The sequence below is a fragment of the Platalea leucorodia genome (genome assembly GCF_965183815.1).
Source record: "Platalea leucorodia genome assembly, chromosome: 9".
Lineage (NCBI taxonomy): Eukaryota > Metazoa > Chordata > Aves > Pelecaniformes > Threskiornithidae > Platalea > Platalea leucorodia.
In genome coordinates, this window is record NC_138831.1 from 50,318,503 (window position 1) to 50,342,297 (window position 23,795).

The 23,795-nt window shown below is 52.0% G+C and overlaps 1 protein-coding gene across 1 annotated transcript in view; it reads right to left on the reverse strand.

Annotated features, from left to right (window-relative positions):
* The window catches only part of ITGA11 (integrin subunit alpha 11), a gene marked incomplete at both ends in the record, with an annotated part of 50,873 nt that overhangs the window by 22,478 nt on the left and 4,600 nt on the right, over window positions 1–23,795 (reverse strand). The window contains 6 exons of the mRNA XM_082321719.1: window positions 518–666; window positions 1,355–1,482; window positions 3,024–3,138; window positions 3,444–3,535; window positions 5,865–5,974; window positions 20,758–20,869. Of these exons, the coding sequence (XP_082177845.1) occupies window positions 518–666; window positions 1,355–1,482; window positions 3,024–3,138; window positions 3,444–3,535; window positions 5,865–5,974; window positions 20,758–20,869 (706 nt within the window). The remainder of the gene's footprint in view (window positions 1–517; window positions 667–1,354; window positions 1,483–3,023; window positions 3,139–3,443; window positions 3,536–5,864; window positions 5,975–20,757; window positions 20,870–23,795) is intronic.

The window sequence follows — 23,795 nt, forward strand, 5'->3', positions numbered from 1 at the left end:
CACTGATGGAGCTGGCTTCTTGCAGGAGAGAAGCCTTTAATTCAGCAAAATGCCCTAAATCTGCAGCAGGAATATTGTCAAGCTGTGGCAGAAAAGTGCAGGAGCAAGCACTTGTCCCAGACAATGGAGGAGATGGAGCCGTGGGTTGGAGCTATACGGAGCTCCCGGGTACCCGACGGGCACCTGCAGAAGAGCTACAGTGCCTGGGGCAGGCGTGGGGTTGCGTTTGGGGGCTGAGAGCTCAGCTCTGGCTGCTTTCGGAAAGAGGATACTTCTTCAGAGCCTGCCTCCGCGCCCTCCGTCTGGTCCAGCTGCAACCGAGGACGGAGCAGTTTTGCAAAGCATCGTTTGTAAAGCACTAATTAAGGACTGAGCAGTTTTGCAAAAGCATTTTTAGCCTGGTGGTATCCCCTGCTTTCTAAGTAGTGAGGAAAAGTAAAGGGGGAGAGAGGGAAGAAAAACAAACAGTGATTTTAAACTTGTTATCAGGAGGAACAGGAAGGTCAGAGATTTTTACCGAGCAAACTCTATCCCATAGGCAGTCCTGGTTTCTGTACCTCCTCTTTGCTCTATGTGACTGGCAGCTGCTACCACATCTTTTACAGACCTGTAGTCATTTAAATGAAACTCATGGACAACATCTTCTCCGTACTGAACAACTCCGACCTAGGGATTAAAAGAATATCACAAAAGACGCCAACAACCCGCTGCGTAGCGAGGGCCTGCGACACGACGAGCATGTTTTGTCCATCACACAAAATAACAGTCACCGTTAAAAACCAATCACTCTGTCCCAGTTTGCTCCAGTTTTCCCTCTACGGGACCACTGATAATGCTCAATGTTATTTTCTATTCTCTGCCAGCTCTCACCCACGTGCAGCCCCCCTGCCCTGCTATAAAGGTTTGGGGTGATGCAGACATGCTGTGCCCCAGTGCTGACCCTCAACATCTCTAGATGGGACCAAATTGGGGATTATTTGTGCAAATTGTTGAGGGTATCCCTGCCCAAATCAGCCCACTATCACTATTAGGAAGAGGATGGAGAGCTCGTCAGAGCTGTAACAAGCTGCCTCAGCACAGGGCGATACTTCTGTATTTCTATATGATTCCATCCTCCCCATGCCCCGGCAGGGTGTGGGGTGCTGCTCTCTCCATAGCTCACTTAGAGACATTAATGTGAGCGTTATTTCCATGGGCTCAGCTTTAAAATCCATATATTGAAAGTTTATTTTGAAAAAGCAGGGTGCCATATTACAACATATTGGCAGAAAAAGGGTGTCCAAGAGGGCCCCGTCAGCGCGGCCAGGGGACTCAGCACGACACGGCGGGATGCACAAGTTGCGCAGGGGCTTACTTGTATCTGGCCGGGGCCAATATAAAATTTTTTCAAGATGTTTATCAGGAAGTGCTGAACTTCAACCCAAGGATATATGCTGTTTGATCCATCCAGAACTATGATTATGTCCATGTACGTCTGGCATCCTGTGAAAAACATGCAGCGTGTTATTGAAAGACCTTGGCAACGCTTGCAAAGGAGAGATTTATGGCTTCATTCCTTGCAGTCAGGTACTTGTTCTTATGATTTGTTAAAAAAAAAAAAAATCTTATTTCAATCATTCATAAAGACCTTTGGGCCTCAGCAAGGTAGAGAGAAGCCACAAGCATCCTCTCTGCCGAGAAAAGACTGGATAACTTTCTAAGAATAACACTCAGCGGTATCCTTTCTGATTCAGATTTGGGCCTTTATCCGGTCTAATATAGCTGCATACTTCAAAGAGTGGCCCGCTGCAGGCAGGATCCGGCCCCCGTCCCTCCCGCCAAGCAATGCTTTACCCCTGAGTCACTCCCCAGCCCTGCCTGTGCTCGCCCTACAACGCACGTCGGGCATTTCCTCCCCTTCCCGTTAAATCCTCAGCAGGGAGGCAGCCAAAAACCCCGGCGAGGACCCCAGGGCTCAGCCCAGCAGTACGAGCTGCAGAAGATTTAGACAGTCGACTGGTTTTCAGCAGTGAAAATTGCTCACTGCCATCTCTCTATCTTGATTATATTTCATAACATTATTTAGAAAAGCTGCAGAAAACTAGAAGATGCTGAATTTTCCAATGACAGATACTTATCGGTTGCCCTTTTCGCTGATCGTAGGCATTTATGGGTTAGCGCATCCATGGGCTGGAGTCTCACATGGGTCACTCCATCACTGTGGTCCTCAGCTGCCCACCACCATCCCAATCCCCCACTCGCCCCGGGACCCAGGGAGAGGGGCCGACACTCTGCATCCCACTCGCTAAATGATAACGCTCTGCTCGTTAGCCACCTTCTCCCAAAAAAACCAGTTGCCCTTTGCAGAGAGGGCTAAAAGCATCTCCTGGCCATAGAGGGAAGCGACACTGAGCATTTGGTGGTGGGCTCTGCCTTTATTGCCTCTGCCCCCCAAAAGTCCCATTTTCCCATGCCCTGCTCTGTGCCCTGAGAATTAATTGACACCAAATAGGTGATGGAGGTGGGGCATCACATCCCACGCCCAGCTGGGGCAAGGAGCTTCTGGGAGCCCTGACGGTGCAGGACAGGCTTCTGCAATTTCTTACCACCCACAGGAAAGCCCGGAAGCTTGTTTAATACCTCAGAATAAAATCACGTACCCAAATTTACAAATTAGGGCCAAAATATTCAGCTTTCAGTCAATGAGCTCTTTGTTTTGTGTGGCCAAGGTCTGAATTCTTTCCCTATTTTGCCTTCCTAGCTGCGCTGATAAAATATTCTGGATACTTTTATTTCTGGTTTTGGAAGAATAAGGTATTTTTTGTCTTCTCCGGCTATCAGTCAAAAGGAAAATGTTTACCAGATGTCTGTGTACGTAACCCCCTTTGAATCACTTCCCTGCAACCATTTCCTCTGCTCTCTTGCCTTCGCTTAAACACTGACATCGCTTTGTTTTCTCAATGGGACTGAAGCGATTAGAGAACAGAAATTCCCTCTGACTTCAAAGGCGGGATTAGAGCTGCAGGGCAGATTGTTTCTCGTACTCTGCAGAGCCGGAGCCACCGTCTTGGAGAACCTGAAGTTGGAGTTGACCCGGGAGCACATGCCCGTGGTGTAGTAGGAGCTCCCGCACTCGTGGGACCAGAGAGGGCTACAGGCCTGGGGGAAAAAAAAATCAAGCATCAGGGATGGGTTTAAAATTGCCACTTTTTAATTGCTGCTTTTCAAGGCTGTCCTTTGCTTTGGCATCTTTTTCCCCCGTGGAAGATGGGGGTGCATGAGGTTCCTGAGCCCCGCGGTGCATGCAGCGTATAAATAAATACACGAAGAGGTGTATTTTCATGCCCTTACACATATATGTACATGCATCTGGTTTGGCATGCCTTTACACGCTATGTACGTGCACCTCGCAGCGACCTCCCCGCGCAGGGCGGCCAGGCTGAGCCGAAGCCCCCGTTCCTCACCAGAAAGCTGTTGTCCTTGGGGTTGGTAGCCAGGCTGAGGCCAAGGCGCATGTTGTCCTTCCGCTCGGAGACGTTGGAGAGCGTTACCCGTCCTTCGGAGAGAGGATGCGGTTAGGGACAGCCGCCGGGCAGGGATGCCAGCCACCCAGCCCATGTCCCCGTCTTGTTCCCCAACATCTCTGGAGCAAGACGGAACCCAGCTGAACACTGGAGGAGAGCCATCTCGGCATGCTTACACTGCAGACTTTGTGCTTTTGGGTTTTTTTGGAAGCAATGGTCAAGGTAAGAATTGTTTTTTTTCTTAGATGTCACAACCAAGGAGAAACATCTTCTAGGGAATGAAACCGTGAGTCAGAGCCGGCATCCCTTACGTAGTCGGCCTTTAGGAAGAAACCCCTCTGAGCGGCTCTAGCGTCCCATCTTTTATTGTCGGGCCAGCAGTGGCAGATCTATCTTTGTGCTTTGCTTTTGTTTCCCATGTTACAGCCCAGAGACTGGGAATGGCCCCCAGGGCAGCCCTGTCTTTCTGTTACTGCTGATATCGTTTAGCTGTGGCACCAGTGCTGCCTAACCCAGCCATTCCTCCACTTCAAGGGGTGATGCAGCTCCCCGCGACCCAGGGCTCCCCCTTTGCTGTTATGACCAAGAAGCAAACTGAGAAGGAGGAAATTGGGCAATTAATGGTAAAGTTGAGGGGTTGGTTTCTTTGCCTGTGACCTTTGGAAGTTTCTTACTGAGGTTTAAGCCGAGAGGAGGCTCAGAAACCAAGATCCACAACTTGGAGTTTGTAGAAGCTCAGCCCAAAGCTGAGCAGCTTCCAACAACCCCTCGCTTCTCCCCGCAGACCCGCTGGCTGCAGCCCCGGCTCTCACCCGCACGCCCTGAGCTTGCTTCAACCCGCCCTCTGCATGCACGCCACAGCAAAGCCAGAGAAAAAAGGGGCTTTAGCCCACGTTATAAATCCTCCAGGATCCCGGCTGCAGATGCTGCCACCCCGCTGTCCTGACCTGACACCCAGCGATGCTACACCTCGCAACCGCAGCTCTGTGGTGGGGAGCGGGATGCTCCCTGCCAGCTCCTGCACCCGCTGCCCACTCGGCGTGGGCAGGGCAGGGGCAGAGCCCCGGTCCCACGTCAGCTCCTGCTTCTCCACGCTCATCTCTGCCGCACGCTGGCTGTCAGCTGGGCATCCCCCAGGGCAGCTCCGCGTCTGGTTTTACTCAAATGGCCTCAGTGGATTGTGCTAACTAGACAAGTTAATTGGGAAAAAAATAAAATAGGATGTGCTCATGGAACCGATCTTTTCATTTGGAACTCATTTCCAATGGAAAAAAGATTGCTTTTAGCAAGAGTCAAATTTACACACAGAAGAGATTTATTTCCTTGAAGAATCTCAATGTTCTCATAGCAAATAACAAAAGAAAAGGAAAAAAGAAAACAATGTTAAAAAAAAAAAAGATTTGGAGCCAATCAATCAAATATTGCAGATGACTCAAAGTTCCTCCTCTCTTATCAGCTCTGGTAGAAACCCAGGATAATTCAGATTCATAATGATGAAAAATGAAGTGAGAACAGCTGACTCCAGCGTCAAAAAATCCCAGACTTTGCCCCCAGACCCCAGCGATGCTCCTCAGGACCATGAGAAAGTCCCCAGCTCCCACATTCCCCGCTGAGACAGGGACGTCCCTGTTGGGTCTCCCACTTTGGGCAGCAAACGGGACTTGTCCCCCCCCCGAGCCTTGCACTGCCCTGACCCAGGGCAGGCATGTCCCGATATCGCGATATTGTGCTGTCGGCACAGTCTGTGCTGGACCAGCCCAAGAAACCTCAAGAAAGAGCTCGCTCTCTCCATCCAGGGAGATGGGATTGGGATGTCTGTGGGACTGGAGCACCCCCAGGGTCTCCCCTCCTGTGACGGGAGTGACGGGGCCTGGGGGTGGTGGGGCTGGGGGATAATTCCCCAAATACCAAAGCCTTGGGGGCAAGCTGGATGCTGGGAGCAAAACTTGCCTGTGCCCAGGAAACCTGCTGCGGTGGGCACATTGTCCGGGCATCCACCGGAGAGGGAATACAGACACGGCCATGTGCAGTCAGGTATTTGCTAGTGGGACCATTGTCCTTTGGTAAGTTTATCCTGATCATTTAACAAATGAGTTTAAGCTATATTAAATAAATAACTGTTTTACTTTATTCCGATTTGCTTGATTTTACCCTAACGCTGCTTAAAGCTCAGCACCAGGAGTAACGTGAACACCTGAAATAATTCCTTATCTAAAAATCCTCCTAAAACATGCAGTACTCACGCTTTTGGGGACAACCTGGGCAACATGACAGGGTTCACCTTTACAGACCAAAGCAGTGATAAAAAGCACCGTGTTAAAAATGCCCCGTTCCCCTCGCTGCCCTGCGGGTGTGCGGTACCTAGGTTGAGTTTGGTGCAGTTGCTGTGGGTGTCGCTGGTCACCGGGCACTTGTAGACATCTCCCGTCTTCTGCTGGCCGTTGGTTTCGTAGGGAGCTCCCACCACCAGCCTGAGGGAAAGAGGGGTCTGTCAGTGCCCAGAGGCTGGGCGGGACGTGTGGGAGCAAACCCACGGCCACCACCGGAGGGGAACCCCACTGGGAAAAAGGATTCCCCAGCCCAAACCCCCGGCTTGTGGCTCAGGGGGTGTCAGAAGAGGGTCCCTTGCTGGGGGGACGCCGTCGTTCCCCTGACCTGACTCGGCGCAAGCAACAAAAGCATCGTTTTGACTTTCCCTTCCCACGACAGCAGGCAGCAATAAGCCGGGGACGATGACTCACCGCTGCTTGGAAGTAATGGCCATCAGATGCAACAGGGGCGAATGAATGCCTGGCAGCGAGCGAGGTCTGCAAAACCAGCTGACGGTGTGGGGAGGAGCAGAGGACCCCCATCACCACCTCAGCTCATGGCTGGCACCGGCACCGACACCCTCAGCATCCGTCTGAGGGCCCGTGGTGGGCATGGCTGGCCCCGGGGAGGGGGGAATGGAGGTGTCCCTTCTCACCGCTGCTTCAGGTAGGAACCTTTTTGTGCCAGGATTGTCTTCAGGACTCGGATGTGTACGAAGGAGTCCTGCCTAGTGATACCCGAAGGAATAGCAAGGAGTTGGTGTAGCAGGAACAGCAGCTCACGCTGGGATCTGCGGGGAATTTTCCCCACTAAAAAGCTGAAAAAGTGAATTTCCAGGAGTTTTGCTCCGTTCACTTACGAGCAGCCCAGAGCGGTATGTTAGGATCCCCAGCTCAGTGGTGGGTGAGGACGCTGGGCACCTATCTGTTCTTTAAAATAAGAGGAGCTAATAAAAACACATACATCCACCAAGGGTGCAGGCCACTAGTCAGGATGTATCTGGGACATTGCAAGCATTTTTCTCACTTTTTCTTGTGGACTTGACCAGAATAGTACAAAACAGCAAACCAAAGGAGGAGGAGAGCAGGACCTGAGGAATTTGGCCATTCCTTCCAGGCTAGTTCAAAAATACCTCGAACCACGGGTTATTGGCGTCTTCTGCTCCCAGTGTCTTAGCCTCAAAATAAATCTGCTCCGTGGCTTTTTTGCTTTCAAAATCCTATCGGTGGATGCGACCATCCAAGTCCGGATCGCCAGATAAACAGGACCTCTTTTGTTCCGTGCTGCTTTACCCAGCAGCTGGCGAAGCGACCGTCCCCAGCACAGATGTTCCTTGTTAGACCAGAAATGGTCATTTTTTTTTTTTTTTAAACGCTGCTTCTACAAAGACACTGAACACTCATTCTTTTATTCCATCACTATAAAATGGAATTGCTCACCAAATTAAAAGCTCCAAAATCTAAGCAGTGTTTAAGGATTCTCATGGAAATACTTCCTGTCTTAGAGCTTTGTTGCTAACAAGGAGATTAATTAGGGGAAAATAATAACCATCTGGAATTGTCCTCAATAGCATCCAGAAGCTCAGGGAAATCTGGTACCTTCTCCCTGACCTGTGCAAGGAGTTTTCTCGTCTCCCTCTGCCTCTGCCGCACTCTCAATGCCCGTTTGCTCATGGTCACAGACAGGGGGAAGGTGGAAGATGGGAAATGTAGTGAAAGAGTGTGGGAGAGGGAGAGAAAAAGACCTTGAAGATGAAAAGAAATGAAGGTTGACACATCTCAGAAGATGATGTTCTCATTTTTTAGTTCTTCATTCCAGTAGAAGAGTTTAACATAAACAGGATTTAACATTAACTTCTTCACTTTGATGTGTCCCCCCACTTCACAGCAGGAAAATCCCGTCTGGGACTTTCCCATTAGTTAACATCCACATATTAATATTATCACACTACCCATTAATTTTCAAATATTAATATTATCACACTACCCATTAATAAATATTCCCGAACACCAGCAGTTATTAGGTCGAAGCATCTCTTTAAAACGCGAGACAATGACGAGCAAACCACTCATTCCCCCAATTCCCCAGCCCTACGTCAGGGCTGGAAGCTCAAAGAAAGCCCAAATATTTACAGGCACTGCCATGAATGCAAAGGGGTTGTGAAGCTCATGAAAACAGAATTTTTGTCTCCCAAAGACAATGGCATTGTTTTCCCTTTTCGGTTAAATTTAAATGATTAATTAGCTGAAGCTGTCAAATTCTCATGGAAACTTGGCAGCTGGGGAAAAAAAGGCTTTTCCAGCTGTTTGAAAGGTGCCAGTTGCAGGGATGCTGTAAGCGTTCCCCGAAGTCGGCTGTCAGAGATGCTGCCCTACTCACCAGCTCTCAGGCTGCTTACAAACCTCTTCCCCTTACTTTGTGGTTTGTAAATCCATGCTCTAAATGTTTTTTTTCTAAAAAAAAAAAAAAGCAAACAAAACCCCAACCAAACCGTCCCATCCCAAATCACCCAAATCCAAGTGGAGCATCCTGCTGCAGCAGGGAGCCGTCCCCTGCTCCATCCCGGCTCTCCCCCTCCCCACGCACCCCTGGGTCACCCCAAATCTCCTCCTTCGTGCTCCTTGGAGGGTTGCAATCCCCGCCCCGGCCATGGCCTGATGCTAAAAAAGCAAAGCCCTCTGCAAAGAGGGAAGCGGCAGGGCCTTGCGTCACGGCTTGGCTAATAAATGAAACTTTAAAGGAAAATAAGAACCAAACAAGCCCGCCCTCGCTTTCCTTTTCATGCGGTCCTTATGGGGAAAACAAAGGCAAAAAAAGGGATTAAATGTGAAAAGCGCAGACTGCTCAGAGCAACATGTCTGAGGACATATTTTTAACTTTCATCCTGGGGGGAGGAAAAAAAAAAAAAAAAAGGAAAACCAGGCTGTTGGTGGAAATACCCGAGGAGCCTCTGCTCTGCCTGTGCAGTGAGGGGGGTGGAAACCCAATTTCTGCTTTGCCAGCAAAGCGCCCGTGCTGGGTCCCACTTCCCAGTGCCCTGCCCGGGCTGGGGACGGGACGGCTGTGGCTGTGTCCGTCACTGCAGGCTGGGCAAGTCTCGCAGCAAACATCAAAGCGATGGTGTCAAGCTCAATTTGCATTTTTTTTCCCCACTGTTTTAAATGATTTCGTTACACGTGCATGAGTGGTGTTGAGCTTCTAGCACAACAAGCAACATAAAACCCAAAACACTGCTCTGCTTCAATGTCTAAACCAATTAGAGTCACAGCTGCTTGGTACTGATTGAATTATTGGGGTATTTTTTTTTCCCTTAGTCAAAACATAATCTGGTGAAATTCCCTGTGTCACAGACATTAATTCATGCCAGTTATCTCAGTACTGAACCCAATAAATTATGTTTGGCTGGAGCACATTTTCCGGAAAAACATCCGTCCCTGATTTGAAGGCATCAGGCAATGGAGAAGCCAGCGTTTCCCTGGGAAATTTGTCGCAGAATTCAGCGCTTAAAAATTCGCGGCCGTTTGGATGTACCTGCAGCCTCCTGCGCTGAGCCGACGGGATGCGCCCGTCCCCAGCGTCCCCTCCCGGAGGAGCGTACCATCAAACCACCTCCGACAGTCCTGGGTCTGCTTCTGCTTCATTTCTTTAGTCCCTGTTTATTCTCATTTATTATTCTCTATTGCATAAATTTTTAATTTCTGCCTGCTGCCCCTAAAGTGCTGTTGGTTTTTACCTGCACTTTCTCCTGCAGGGCTGTATTAACCAGCGTCTTTGCCTGGAGGTAGCTCAGCCCCTCGCCCCGTACGCATGACGATCCCACACCCCAGAAACCCCTCAGCCTTTTTGCATCCAGCAAATTCCTGACTTTTTAAGGGAATACCCCCCCCCCCCCCCCCCGGCATAGCAGCCTCCCTGGGTGCACTGCAGAGAGGTCGCAAAGCTCGTTTTGAGCCTTAAGATAGATACTTTGATTAAATGGAAAGAAATCAGGAACGGAAGGTATGTCTAGCTGGTGATCCGGGAATGCAGGGATTAGGGAGGAACGGAGAAGCAACTATGCTTTTCACAGGATTTTTCAATCAATGGGACACTTAATCTCCTGCAAGGCAAATTCACTTGCAGTTAATTTATTCAAGATGGAACTGGATGAAGAAGTGATTAAGGAGGTTCAGGAAAGGGAGAGTTCAGCTGTGGAAAACTTTAAATGGGATCGGGGCTCCTTGGAAGGAGTGTGACGGAGGAATGGACTTCAAAATGTTTTTCTCCACATTGGCAACGGTGGAAAAAAATACCTAGTGGGAGTCCAGGGAGAGGCAGAAACGGCGGAGGAGTCAAAGAGATGGCGGCACAGGAGGATGGGGGACCTGGAAATGAGTCCTTGGTCTGACAGCAGCTTTCTGTGTGGCCTCTAGCAAATCATTTTCTCAATCTATCTCTGGTGATTTTTTAAATCTTTAAATACAAGACAGCTCCACTGAAGAGCACGGGCAATGGAGGTTGGCTCTGCTGATGGTGAGGATCCCATTGCCTTGCATGGGCAGCAATGGACAGACTTGCCGCTCCAGCCAGTTCTGCTCACCACGAGCAGACAAAACTCATATGTCGGTGGCCAAGGGCCACCACAAAAACACGCCTGGGACAAACATCTGCGGCGGAGTGACCTCCAACACGGTCTCATAGAGGGAGTTTGAGTTGATGGCTATTGCATTATTAAACCCAGATCCATCCCTTAGCACTGCCCAAAGCCCGGGGAGGTGCAGCAGAGATAGCAGAAGACAATGAACTGATTTTTTTGGTCGGTCTATGGAGCAGTCCCACAGGCCAGGGGCAGCCAGGGAGGGAGCTCGGGGCATCTGGGAGAGGAGCGGAGGCTGGCAGTGAGAAGAGTTGTTGGGTCTGGGAGCACCAACAAGCCTTTCTGATGTGCGCTGGGTTAACAGTGTATTAAATAATATCAATTCGGTACATTCAGAAAGCAGTCTTGAAGAAGCATGGTGCACAAAGCCAGGAGAGATGCAAATCTTTGCTTTCCCACCTGACAGCAGCAAGAGGTTTCACCAAGCACGGAGCCGAGGCCAGGGCGGCAGGGGAGGAGGAGGAAGAGGATGGTTATAGCGGGGAACTATTTGCACCACCTGCATCAGGTTTCCTTTACCCTTGGTGAGGGACAAAGTCCCCGGGCGCAGCCACCCAGGAGAGGATGCTCCTCCCGGCCATGGCTCTTTCATCCATGACCTTCTCTCCTGTGTGGAGCATAGAATCATAAAACTGTTTAGGTTGGAAAAGACCTTCAAGATCATTAAGTCCAACCGTTAACCCAGCACTGCCAAGGCCACCACTAAACCGTGTCCCTAAGCACCACATCTACACGGCTTTTAAATACCTCCAGGGATGGGGACTCAACCACTGCCCTGGGCAGCCTGGGCCAGGGCCTGACAGCCCTTTGGGGGAAGAAATTTTTCCTAGTAGCCAATCTAAAGCTTCCCTGGTGCCACTTGAGGCCATTTCCTCTCATCCTGTTGCTTGTTCCTGGGGAGCAGAGACCGACCCCCCCGGCTCCAGCCTCCTTTCAGGCCGTTGCAGAGAGCGATGAGGGCTCCCCTCAGCCTCCTCTTCTCCAGGCTGAGCCCCCCCAGCTCCCCCAGCCGCTCCTCCCCAGCCTTGTGCTCCAGCCCCTGCCCCAGCCTCGCTGCCCTGCTCTGGCCACGCTCCAGCCCCTCCGTGGCCGCCTTGGGGTGCGGGGCCCAGCGCTGAGCACAGCATTCGAGGGGCGGCCTCACCAGCGCAGAGTACAGGGGAATGATCCCTGCCCCGGTCCTGCTGGCCACACCATTCCTGACACAAGCCAGGATGCCATTGGCCCTCTTGGCCACCTGGGCACCCTGCTGGCTCATGTCCAGCGGCTGTCGACCAGCACCCCCAGGCCCTTTCCCGCCGGGCAGCTCCCAGCCGCTCCTCCCCACGCCTGCAGCGGTGCCTGGGGTTGCTGTGCCCCCAGGGCAGGACCCGGCACTGAGCCTTGTTGAACCTCATGCATCTGGCGTTGGCCCATTGACCCAGCCTGGCCAGATCCCTCTGCAGGGCCTTCCTACCCTCCAGCAGATCAATGCTCCCACCCAACTGGGTGTTGTCTGCAAACTCACTGAGGGTGCACTCGATGCCCTCGTCCAGACCGTTGATAAAGATATTAAACAGAACTGGCCCCAGTACTGAGCCCTGGAGAACACCACTGGTGACCGGCCACCAACTGGATTTAGCTCCATTCACCACCACTCTTTGGGCTCGGCCACCCAGCCGGTTTTTTACCCAGTGAAGCGTACGCCCGTCCGAGCCATGAGCAGCCAGTTTCTCCAGGAGAATGCTGTGGGAAACGGTGTCAAAGGCTTTACTAAAGTCCAGGTAGACAACATCCACAGCCTTTCCCTCATCCACATCGTCTCATCCTGATCATCTCCAGCCCTAGCACTGCTTCTGGGCTGATGTCCTTCACACAGCTCTGGAGGGGCTCTTCTCCAGCACCCAGCTTTGGGCCGACTCATTGCCAAGGAGCCATTCGGGCTCATCATTTAGCAGCGGTTGCAGGGCAATGTTACACCCTTTGCAAGACTGTTTTGCCCATTAAATACCTGGCAAAAAAAAAAAAAAAAGGCAGAAGCATTCCCAGTGGAGGCATTAGAGCCTCTCACTCACCCCCAGCTCTCCCTGTGCTCCCCATATTACCCCAATTAACAGACAATCTACTAACGACAGAGCAGTTGCAGTGCTTCATCCCCATGTTTGGTGAGTTTTAGGGGATTTCTCTTCCAAGATGTAGCGCATCCTTGCTTTGAGGTTTGGGTCCCACTGACCCCACAGTGCCCAGCGCAGGCAACCTGGTCCAGACCCTGACCAGTCCTGGACATGAGCTTTGTCCCCATCCCTGTCCCCTCCTGCTCCTGCGTGGGGAGCACCTGCAGGAGGCTGTCCATCTGCCACCAATGCGCACAAGCACCCTTGGTTGTTGTTTTTTTAAAGGCTGATCAATGTTTTCTCTGCTTTATAACAAACCCTCTCATTGCAAAATGAAACATAAACACAACTGTAGTTTAACCAGCTGTTCTGCGCGCCGGGCCGAGCCGGGAATGGATGCTCCTAATTACACAGCCAGTTCCCACAGCACATCTGCAAACCCCTTCCCGTGGCCGAGCAGGACCCAGTGGGCCATCTGCCCCCACGCCAAGCGGCCACATCACGGGAACAGCCCTGAGGGGACCCAGCACCAGGACAGGGAGCCATGCAGGCCGGGTCCGAGCCCTGTGCTGCTGCAGCAATTACACAGACATCGCAGTAAGCAAAATTACTGGCGCTCTCCTTAAAATAGCAGATGACGGGCGTGTTGCAAAACATGTCTGAGGAACTCGCAGAATATTGTGGTCAGCAGTAATGATACTTTCTTATTTTTCCTGGTGTAATTTTTTCCCTTTAACTTAGCGATATTGTAATAAAGAGGTGTTTACAGGCGAGGCCCGTCAGTGATTCTTGGCCCAGCCACGGGTTTCCACTGCGGCGTTTGGAGTTACTGGTTGATGCTCTCTGTAAGCTGCACGTGTCCACCAGGACTCGTGCAATCTCTGGCTTTCTTCTGGAGGTTTCCAAAGCAAACCCTGCTCTGTGACTCGGGTTCTCACCAGGTGCCTCTTGCTTTCCCCAGTCACCCATTATCACCAGCTCCCCCACCCAGGCATCTCTGCATTGGAAGCATCATTGGGTCACCGGCTCCAATATCACAGCTCCATTCATCTGCCCTTCAGCGCTCTGAGACCAGGGCACCAGGCTCCCAACCCTAAATAACGAAGAAGTGATTGCAAAGACCTTTTTATGGGTGAATAATATGGGATGGGAAGGAGCAAGACCCCCTTCCTCCATAAAGGTCTTCATAAATGAGGCTATAGATATTTTGCAGCACATGCGTAACATGATGGCACAGGCAGGACTTGGTGTCCATCCACCTCCAGCCTCCCTGCGGGACGGGTGCTGGGGTCTTAGGGCTGCACCTGAATGCTGATGCTATGGTGCAATGAGGATGCTTTAAAAACACCAAAAAGACAATTTTCTTCTAGGCACCAAGGGCCCGGCTGCCAAAGCTCGTGCTTGATGGGCTTCCTCTGCTTCTTCCTAAAAACCCTGGTGCACATCAGAGGGGGAAGCCCACCTGGGTGTCACAGCATGCAAAGGCAGGTTAGGGAATGCTGCTCTTGCTGCAGTGGTTTGGAAAGCCCTGGATAAACCCGCAGCATTGGAGCAGGGGAAATTTTCAGGCTCTCGAGGTGGCGAAGGCAAGATGGAGATGCTGGGATGCCCAGGAGCCCAGAAGCTGCGGGGCAGCTGCTCTCCACCTGCCCGATTTGTTGTGTAGCCCAAATCCCCATTTCTGCACGTGCCTTTCATTGGGTCCCATGCAGGAAAAAAAAATACTGAGTGCGGTTTTGCTTTTTTGCTGGACAGGGTGGCAGACCTTTTCCTTCCTCTTTCAGCCTGCTACCAACCATGAAGAGTGTCAGCTGAGCGCTGCTGGTGCAGACTGGCTTTGTCTGCAAGGGGACGTCCTCCCATGAGCCCCTCTCTTCTGCAAGTCCTACAGCGAGTAACATGAGACCACATCTATTTTTCTGATTAGACCAAATGGTTTCTTAAAAAGAAAAAAATGAAAGGGCCTAACCGGCTGATGCAAACTGACCCCAGCGTCTGTGACAACCGCGCTGCTTTATGCCAAGGAAGACCTGCCCCAGGGATGTCAGATGTCCCGTGTCCTTCAAGGCACCCTGGGAAGGTGCCAGGCAGGGGCAGACCAACCTGCAGAGCAGCCCTGAAGAGCCAGCGATGCTAATAACAGAGCCTATGTGATTTTCTGGAAAGAAAGACCCCACACGTACCAAAAAGGGGACAACCCCTGAACACGGGAGATGGGGTGGGCTGCTACAGCATCCTGCACCCCGCGGCCAGCCCGTGCCTGCAGCCCCGGCGTGGTGGGAGGGAGAGCCAGGAGCAGACATTATCCCCGCGCCGGAGGAATGCTTTGCAGTTATGTACCCTTTCACCAAAATAATCCGAGCGCTCGGGTACCCGCCAAACCACAGGAGAATTACAGCCAAGAAAGCCTCTCACAGTAGTAGGGAAATAGCAAACCCTTTAACTGTTTTTCCAGATCAGCACAATTATAGCTTTAAATCCGTCGAGCAGATTTTTCTCTCTCTTCTCCCTCCTCCTTTTCCCTTTGGCCACGCTCAGACTGGAAACGTCATGTCTGTGCCTGGAGCAGCTGCGGGGAGGGGGGCTCAGGGCTGCCCCCCTGCAGGCACCCTCGGAAGGGAGGGTCACCCCTGGGGTGCTTGGCAGGATGGGCTCCAGCCGAGGGTGGCGGGGAGCTGTGCACAGGGGGGCTCAAGGGGCCAAACCCTGCACTGAGGCTTCACAGCACCCTTTTGCTGCAAAGTGGGGTCGGGACAGCACGAGACAGGAGCTCAAGAGGGAAAGAGCAGCTAGAGAGCTCTCCAGAGCATCCAGTACCCCAAACGCTAGACCCACTCCCCAGCCAGCTTGCCAGCAGCATCAGCGAAGCCCTGACTTCAGCCAGCTTGGGAATGCTATATTTATTATTTTTACGGCTTCTGAAGGCTAATGGATGTTTATTCCCAAGGCTTTCCTTCCACAGCCAGTTCTTCCCAAGCTTCATTTTTTGCATAGCTGGAAACTTTTAATGCACAGATGCAAGCTGGTGTGGGGCAGCAGTCCCGGTGCTCGCTGCGTGGAGCATCACAGCTGCTGCTGTCTGCCCCACGGAGGCACAACCCACCTCCCCTGGGCCCCTTTCCCTCTCCGGCTTCTGTACTGGGGTGTCTGGTGGCAATGGAAAGCTGAGGGCAGTGGTTGGCGTGTCCTCCTGTGCACGTGCAGGAGGAGGGAACGGGTCCTTTTGTCCTTCCTTAGGGAGTGACACAGCTCCTGCTCATGGGATGATGGGCAGCAATCAGGAAAAGCAATTGGGAGAGGAGAGATGAAAGATGGAGGGAACATTTTTCCCTTTTTTTCACCTGATTTTGGACCTCTAAGAATATTTTCTCCCTAAATGAGGTGATTCCAGTTTGTGTTTGCCACAAACATCCATGTGCAGCATGAAGCGAGCGCACATCGCGATGGGAGCTTCCATGTTTGAGGGACATACGTCCCATGTGCATTTGTGGAAACTCTTTTCATGTTTGAAGACATGCATTTTGCCCAAATAAATCCATCCACAGCAACAAAATGTGCCCGAATTCATGTGATCCATACCTTACCCCCAACATGGCATGAACCAAAGTATGACTCGGGGCAGAGGAACAGCTCCAAGCCAAGTCACCCCTTCAGATCAACGCCACGATCATCTCTGCCCTTACAGTAGCTCCCTCTCCTTCTACCAAAACTCTTTCCAGGCCACTTTACCCCAAGCACAGCAGCATGGAGAGCTCCCATTTCCCCAGGCTTTCACCCAAGACGCCCTGGGGTCTGGGGATGCTCAGACCCCGTAACGCCGGGCACCACTTGCCCTGCCTGCACCAGGAGCAGCCCGGGGCAGGGCAGCCGCTGTACAAAGCTACGTTGCACGGTAGGGTGAGTTTCAGTAGCCTGTTGTCATTTTTTCCATTCACATACTTGGAGAAGGCACTTGAGTTGCACCTCTAGCTTAATGAAAAAGGGAGAGAAAGTGTTGAGAGAAAGGTCTGAAAGCCACTCTCTGCCTGGGAAGACGAGTGAGCAGAGAAAAGCCACCCCACGAATCGATGAGCTTTACGAGCAGTATATATCCAAGCGCCTTTTTTTCCCTTGCGGTTTAATAATCTGAATTCTTTCCTCCCAGATTTTCCACTATCAGGGTTGCAGTTACAGCCCCCGTGTGCAAATGATCTGGCTCCTTCCCCAAAAAGTTAGAAAAAGGGAAATAGTCACAACTAAAAATATATCTACAGAATATTATATATAAGTTTGTGTATACACATACACAAATATGCCTATACACACACACACACGGATAGATATATATAGATATATATATACACACACACATTATATATAAGAACTGCTTTGAATCTCTTCTAAAACCATCCGCACTAGCCAAAAGCAGCATTAAAAGACTCAGACTGAAGGATAGGTGCCAAAGTCCTCAGATTCCACATTTGGTATTTGGCAGTCGGGTCTCTGCACGTTGTTATAACCATTGCTCCTATACGAACCACGCTTCTGAGATGAGATAACCATTTAGTTTCCCTGAGCTCTTCTGCATTTCAGTGGATTTTGTTGCACTCCTCTGGGATGGTATTGAAGGATGCTCGTCTGGCTTCTGCCTTTACCAGCAACTGGGGTTTCTTCTCAGCATCTCCATTTCTTCTGCCTCCTGCCAGCTCCTGGGGTTGGCTGAGCCTCAGCGCAATTATTATCCTGCTCTCTCTGTATGTCCTTGGTTTATACTATAGATTTTTTGTTTGTTCAGTCATTTATCCTTTAACCAGAGTGAGTCATGGTGGCTTCATTTTTTAACTGTGTACACATATTTAATAGACGTTTTATACTACATAATTGCATATTCAAATAGATGTTGTACTTATGTACCTACGTACATTCATCCTGTGCAGAAAACATCCTTTTTTTCATGCAGAGGAACCAACAGAAAACTACAGCTGTGTCCTGCCTGATGTTGGCAGGAGAGATGTGAGAAGGGCCAAAATGAGCCAGACCTGGTCTTTGCTCCAGTGTCCTGCTGGGAAAGGAGGCAAAAATCCTCCCTTCCCTGGCCCCCGGGGAAGCAAGCCCTTGGCCACCCCATCAGTGATGGTGGCAGCTTGAAGACATGAGAAAAAAACGTGAGAGGCCCCAAATGGCATGGGAATTGAACAGGGTGCAGCTAGGATCATGCCTAAAACACCATCTATAGCTATGACTGGACTGAAAATATTTAAAAAAAAGGTATTTTCCACCAACCTCCACAGTGTCTCTCCCTCAGAGAGCTCACTTTGGGCAGAAATCTCTGCAGAGCTACAAAACCAGCCCATGCAGGCACTGAACACCCAACGGCTTAGCTACTTCTGCCGTCCCCGCCTGGCAGGGAAACCAAACCCCAAGGGGCTGGGGCGAATTGCACAGGATCCCTCAGAAATGCCTTGACCAGGACCCCTGCAAGATAAGCCGAGGCATGGGGCAGGCTCGGCCACATCCATGCCCTCCACCTCCTGCCCAGGGGTGGGCGAGGAGGGTCCTTCCTCGGCAGCAAGGCTCAGCTGCAGTCCCAGGTGGGTTTCCCACCACCTGCACCCACAGGTGTCGTTTTTGTTGTTTGGGGAGCACGGTGGCACATGAGCACCTTGGAGCAAGGCACCTGCGTGCCATTCATGTCCAGTTGCACTGCTCTCCTCCAAGGGGAGACTTTTGGCATGTTTAAGATGAAATGAGATATGGAAAATGGATATTCTCCAGAAGCAGAGGCAGGGAGGAATGTGATGGCGAAAACACTTGGTTCCTGCTCTTTATCTTCTTCGGAGAACAACGATCTCTGAACAGCCTTTACTGGGCTTAGCCCTGACCTGGCAGACACCTCTGTGGAGCCAGTCTCTTGCAGGGGCCAGCGCAAATACCACCAATTTTTTTGGGTTTTGGATCCATTCCTGATAGAAAATATTTCACAGCAGAGGTCTGTGCAAATGAAGAGCTCGTGTGCTCTGAAGCATCAGATCAACTGCCCTGGAGAGCACGGTCCCCATCCCACCATCTCACAGACATGCCTGGGGTCTGCTCAGGAGCAGGTGAGGGACGGAGACACCAGGCTGGCTGAAATTCCCTTAGAAATTAAGTGCAGGGTGCCACCCAGATGTGCTCCAGCATCGCATGGAGGGAGATGAAGATGGAAGACTTCACACCAAGCAAAGCAACATCATCAGTTAACATCAGCCAGGTCTCAAGCAGGGGATGTTGCAAGAATTTGCTTTATTTACTGGAACTACTCGACAGTCGTGTTTATGCCGTGCTCCGGTGACTCTGGCCACAAGCAGTTGTGCTGTCAGGCCGCCCAAAATTCTTTAGCCCCCCCAAAAAAAGCATTTCTGTGGGTAAATATCCATGTTCTCAAGCAAAGAAAGGGTGAAGGGCTGTGTCCCATGCCAGATGTTTCTGGCTTCTGGCTTAAGTGTAAGCTGGCCAGTTGGGAAATGGTCCCATAGCACAGGTTCATGGACAGCGAGGATGAAAGGGATCCCAAGAGACCACCTGGTCCCTGCCACGGCCCCAGGCAGGGTCAGCTCTAGGAGAAAGCTCCCTGACTGCTGCATGCAAACCTGCTCATGGACCATGGGGGTGTCCCTCTGCGAGGATGCTCTGGTACCTGGCACAGTCACGCTTCTGGGGAGACTCAGCCCAGCTGCAAGCAGCCCCGTGCTCCATCTTGAGCTGAAGCAGTGGAAAAGCTCATCACCGCCACACAGATGTGAGTCTCTGAACTTCAGAGGGGATACTGGGTGCTAAAATACCTGTTCAGGACCCGTCTCTGCGATGGGGCAGAGGCAGCTTCATGGGCTGCACCCCAGGCAACGCCTCTCCCTTCCCAGCTGATCCCAGAGCACACGCTCCCAGCAGAAAGCTGAACCTGATCCCACCATTCAAAGCTTTATGAATATTAACTCAGGTCTCTGCTGGATGGTGAAAGGAAACAGTGACCTGGAGAGTGGAAACATCAGCACGGATTTAATTGCTAACGGCTCCCCGGGATGCAGCTGGGACCACCAGAGCCCAGATGGCCTCCGCAGCCCTGATGCAGCAGAGGGGCCACAGCATCAGCATCACCCCATTAACTGGATGCACGGTACTGTTTGGGAAAAGCACAAAATCCTTGCAGGAAACTGGGGCTCAGAGCCAGCGGAAAGGCTGACCGCAGCGTGCCTGGGCGGCTGGCCCCGACCTTCCATTAAACAGAAGGGAAGCAGCGAGTGGGGAGGTTTCAGGCCATGCTGACAGCAGCTGGGGAGACCAAGGTTAAAGCCAAACCTCCCTGCTCCTCTTTGCAGTGAAATATCAGCTCGGCTTGAGGACACAGGACAGAGCCCAGCCCCGCACACCCCACCAGCACCAACAAAGGTCATGCAAAGGCAGCACAGGTCTGAGTTTTGAATTTCAGGGGTATCCATCTGGATTGGTTACATGCTTGCTTGCTGCCTTAAGCCTGGCTGTCATCCACTGGTGAGGCAGACCCTTCAGGTCCGCAGTAATTCAGTTGCAGGGAATTCCATGGGCTTCTGAGCTGCCCCCATCACTGCAGCATCCAGATGTGCTCCTGGAGAGCACCAGGGGTCTCTGCCAACATCTGTGCAGGATCCCCCAGCAGGGATCAGCCCTGGCAAGGAGCAAAACCTGCCAGAAACCTAAAACCCAAGCAAAGCCCATCCGAGTCTCATCTTGCACTCCTGACAGACGCAGGCAGGTCTGAGCACTTCTGCAGACCACGGCTCTTTGGTGGAAACTATATAAAATGGGATGGCCTCGACCCAAAACCCAGATGGGTTTCCAGCAAGCGTCGGAGGCCGAGGGGCCCCGGGGAACCATGAACCTGCCTGGAGCAAAGCCCCAGGCACAGCACCTGCCATGGAGAAGCAGCCGGGCAGTAGCCAGAGCACCACACCGTCCATACATGTACACCCATCAAATACAAAATACACTGTTATCCCCCACATAAAACTCCCCTTTTTGAAAGGAAGAGGGTTTCTATTCTTTGCTTTGTCCAGGCTAGCTTGGCACCAGCATCACCAAGAGCAAACCTCAGTTTCCCTTGGAGCCACAGCACTGCCCACCCCAAACCAGTGGTCAAATGGAGCAGGAGGAGATATTCAGTGTTTTGGCTAGGTTGCTTTAGATTCCCTCCCCTGCAGAGCCCGGCGCAGAGCTCACTTACCATTTCTTCCCCCCGATGTCATGCTGCTGCACCGTGTAGCCAAAATATGCTTCCTTAGAGCCAGCTATGATTTTGGGCCTCTTGGTGTCAATGTTGAAGGTGTCACTGAACCCTGGGGACAGAAAAGAAGGATGCCGTCAGCCAAGGTGCTGGCATAGTAGGAGAAAACACTTTTTTGCTGTGGTCAGAGACTGAACAGGTCACCCCAAGAGGCTGTGCAGTCTCCAGCCATGGAGATATTCAAACCCCCACTGGACACAGCCCAGGACAACCTGCTCCAGGTCACCCTACTTGAGCAGGGGCTGGACTAGGTGATCTTCAGAGGTGCTCCACCCTCAACCATCCTGGGAATGCTACTCCCCTAAAATTGTATACTATCCCCCAGGAGCGTCCTACATGAAACAAGGGTTTTACCCCATCACAGCATTCCCACAACCAGCCACGATGGACAGGAGGCTGCAAGATCCAAAACACACCAGCCCCACCTCACCTGCAGCACTCCTCTCTCCAGCACTGAGTCCCTAGAGAGTAGCCAGCCCCTGGGCTACAGCTTTAAGCAGGTTCATTTAGGGTTGAGAAGCCACAGGTGTGCAAGCTCTGGAGGGCAGCACCCTTCCCCAGCCCACCTGCGAAGGGGCCTCACCCTGGCAGGCACCAACGTCCTCCTTGGGGCTGCTGAGCTGGTGCCCACCACTGCTACCAAAGCAAAAGTGTGTTTCTGGTTTATGATAAAGGAAAAAGTATTTTTCCTCTAGGCTGCTGTAAAAGTGAATCAGCTGAAGCCAGGGCTGCCAGGATGGGCATGGGGAGGGGAGAGGAGAGCACCTGCCTCCCTCTGACATCTCCTCAAGCCCTCTGTGATGGGTGATGCTGCTCTGCAGCAATGCTTTGCTCCTCCAGCCGTGGAGCAGCAGCTGCTTGTGGTGGGGATGGCCACCACCATGTCCCCGTGCATGCCAGCAGGGACCACGGGCTGGGGGTACATAGGAAATGTGTGGCCACACCAGATGTGCCTGGTCTGGAGCCCATCACCCAGCCTGGCTGTCCCCATGGGCCACCTCCTGTTGTCCCTGAGGGTTTTGCGGTACCAAAGAGCCAAAGCTGGGATTTACTTTTCCTGGGTGAGCGAAAGCCGGTGCTGCCAGGGGGTTTGCTAGGCAGAGGCGGCTCTGGAGGGGGATGTCCCTGAAGATGGGTGCTCAGACGCAGACGGGGGGGTTTTTGGTCTTAGTCCTCTCCCCAAGGCTGCTCTGGAGGATGCAGGACAGCAGGAGCAGGATCCTGGGCCACAGCACCCCAGCTCCGGGGATCCCGGTGCTCACAGCCTGCACGGGTAAACCTTCAAGAGCAATTTGCTTGCCAGGGGGCAAATCCTGGGGTATCGCTCTGGCAGCTCCTCCCTCTGCCAGGAGCCGGACCCAGCGGCAGGGTGTGCAGACAGGGCAGGTCGGGTGAGTCTCCCCAGGACTGGGATGTTCCAGGGCTGCTGGAGATGCCTCTTCGCCCACCCATGGGTGCAGGAGCTGCCCTGAATTGTGGCCACAACCCCCCCGGGTGCATTCGATGAAGAAATTGGCTGGGGGCAAAGACCACCCCTGGGCAGGGGGGAAGAGCACTATCTGCGCCGAGCGGCTCATGCACTGCGTTCCCTCCATTACTGGTGGCTGCAAAACGCTGCAGCCACCCACGTCCCATGTCCCGTGGTCCATGTCCCATAGCCAGCAGGTATCAGCCCACAATATCCCGGTCTTTATCCACAGACACGTACACTTTGGCTCAGGCTGGCATCACGTTCAAACCCTCCATGGGTGCAAATGCTGCACAGCTTCTACGGGGAGGTGTTTTTACTTTACGATATTATTTTCCCCACGGGTTTGCTTGAGCATGGCCCAGGTCCCAGCAAGGAGCGACTGCATGGGAGACGGTGCTGCAGGGAAGGATATGCAATAGCCAGGATATCCCAGCTCTTCGTTCGCCTTTGGGCAGAAAGTAGCTGTGGTTGCAAATAAAAGATCCTGGCGTCCCTAGTAAGGACGGCTTTAAAAGCAGTAGAAGGATCACATTTGGTATTTATAGGGGTATAAAGGGGTTGTCAACAGGAAAGGCTGGGAATGCCGCTTCCCAGGCAGAAAAATTCAGGATGAAAAGTGCTCTTATAGGTAGGAGTCTTAGGGATAAACTTGATTTTTTGCAGTCATAGGAACAAATCTGCAATGTTGGCTCCGTAAACAGAGAAGTGCAGAGTCTCACCAAGGAGAGCTGAGGTAAGGAGCTTTAAAATCCTACAAAAAGAAATTCTAGAAAGCAGGGGGAAAAAAAAAGGAGACGGGGTATGAGAGCCAGCATATTTTGTGGTAGATTGACCTTATTTAACGTTACAAAACAAATTAAAACCTCCTCTGAGTTAAGCATTACCCAGTGGAGAAACAGAGGCCAGGACCGGCCATCGAGAGAGGTGATGGGCAAAGTTGGGGCTGTGGGGACGGGGAGCTGGGAGCACCCCGGGGTGTCACATCGCTGCCACCGGCGAGACGGGGTGACACCCTGCACCTGGCTGGAAGAGCGGGGTCTTTTGGGAAGGGGGGGTTGTATTTCAAGCAAGGTTCCAATTCCAGGTAATGCAGAGGCATCTTCATCACTTGGGTGCAGAGCGAGTATCAGAGAGGATGTGATGGGTTTTCTTCTGGTTTTTTGCATTCAGCAGAGTTTCTCTGATTTTGCACTGCAGAGCCCCAAGCAGAGGTTTTTGGGGAGCGGGAACGCTGGGACAAGTTGGGGACCCCCATCCCGTGGCTCCTTGTGTTAGGACCCCATCATGCAGCTGTAGCCTCCTGCAAAAGGCGGCCAGGCTGGTCATGAAAAGCAACATAAACTCCAAATAAATGGCATGAATTCTTCATGAAGTGCAAAGGGCTCTGAATCGGGGGCAGCAGGGAGAAGTGCTGCAAGGGGTTTGTGCCGCTCGCCGGGCCGGAGCATCCCGCTCATAGCAGGTAGCGGGGACCAGGGAAGGCAATGGGGCTGGAAAAGCAAAATGA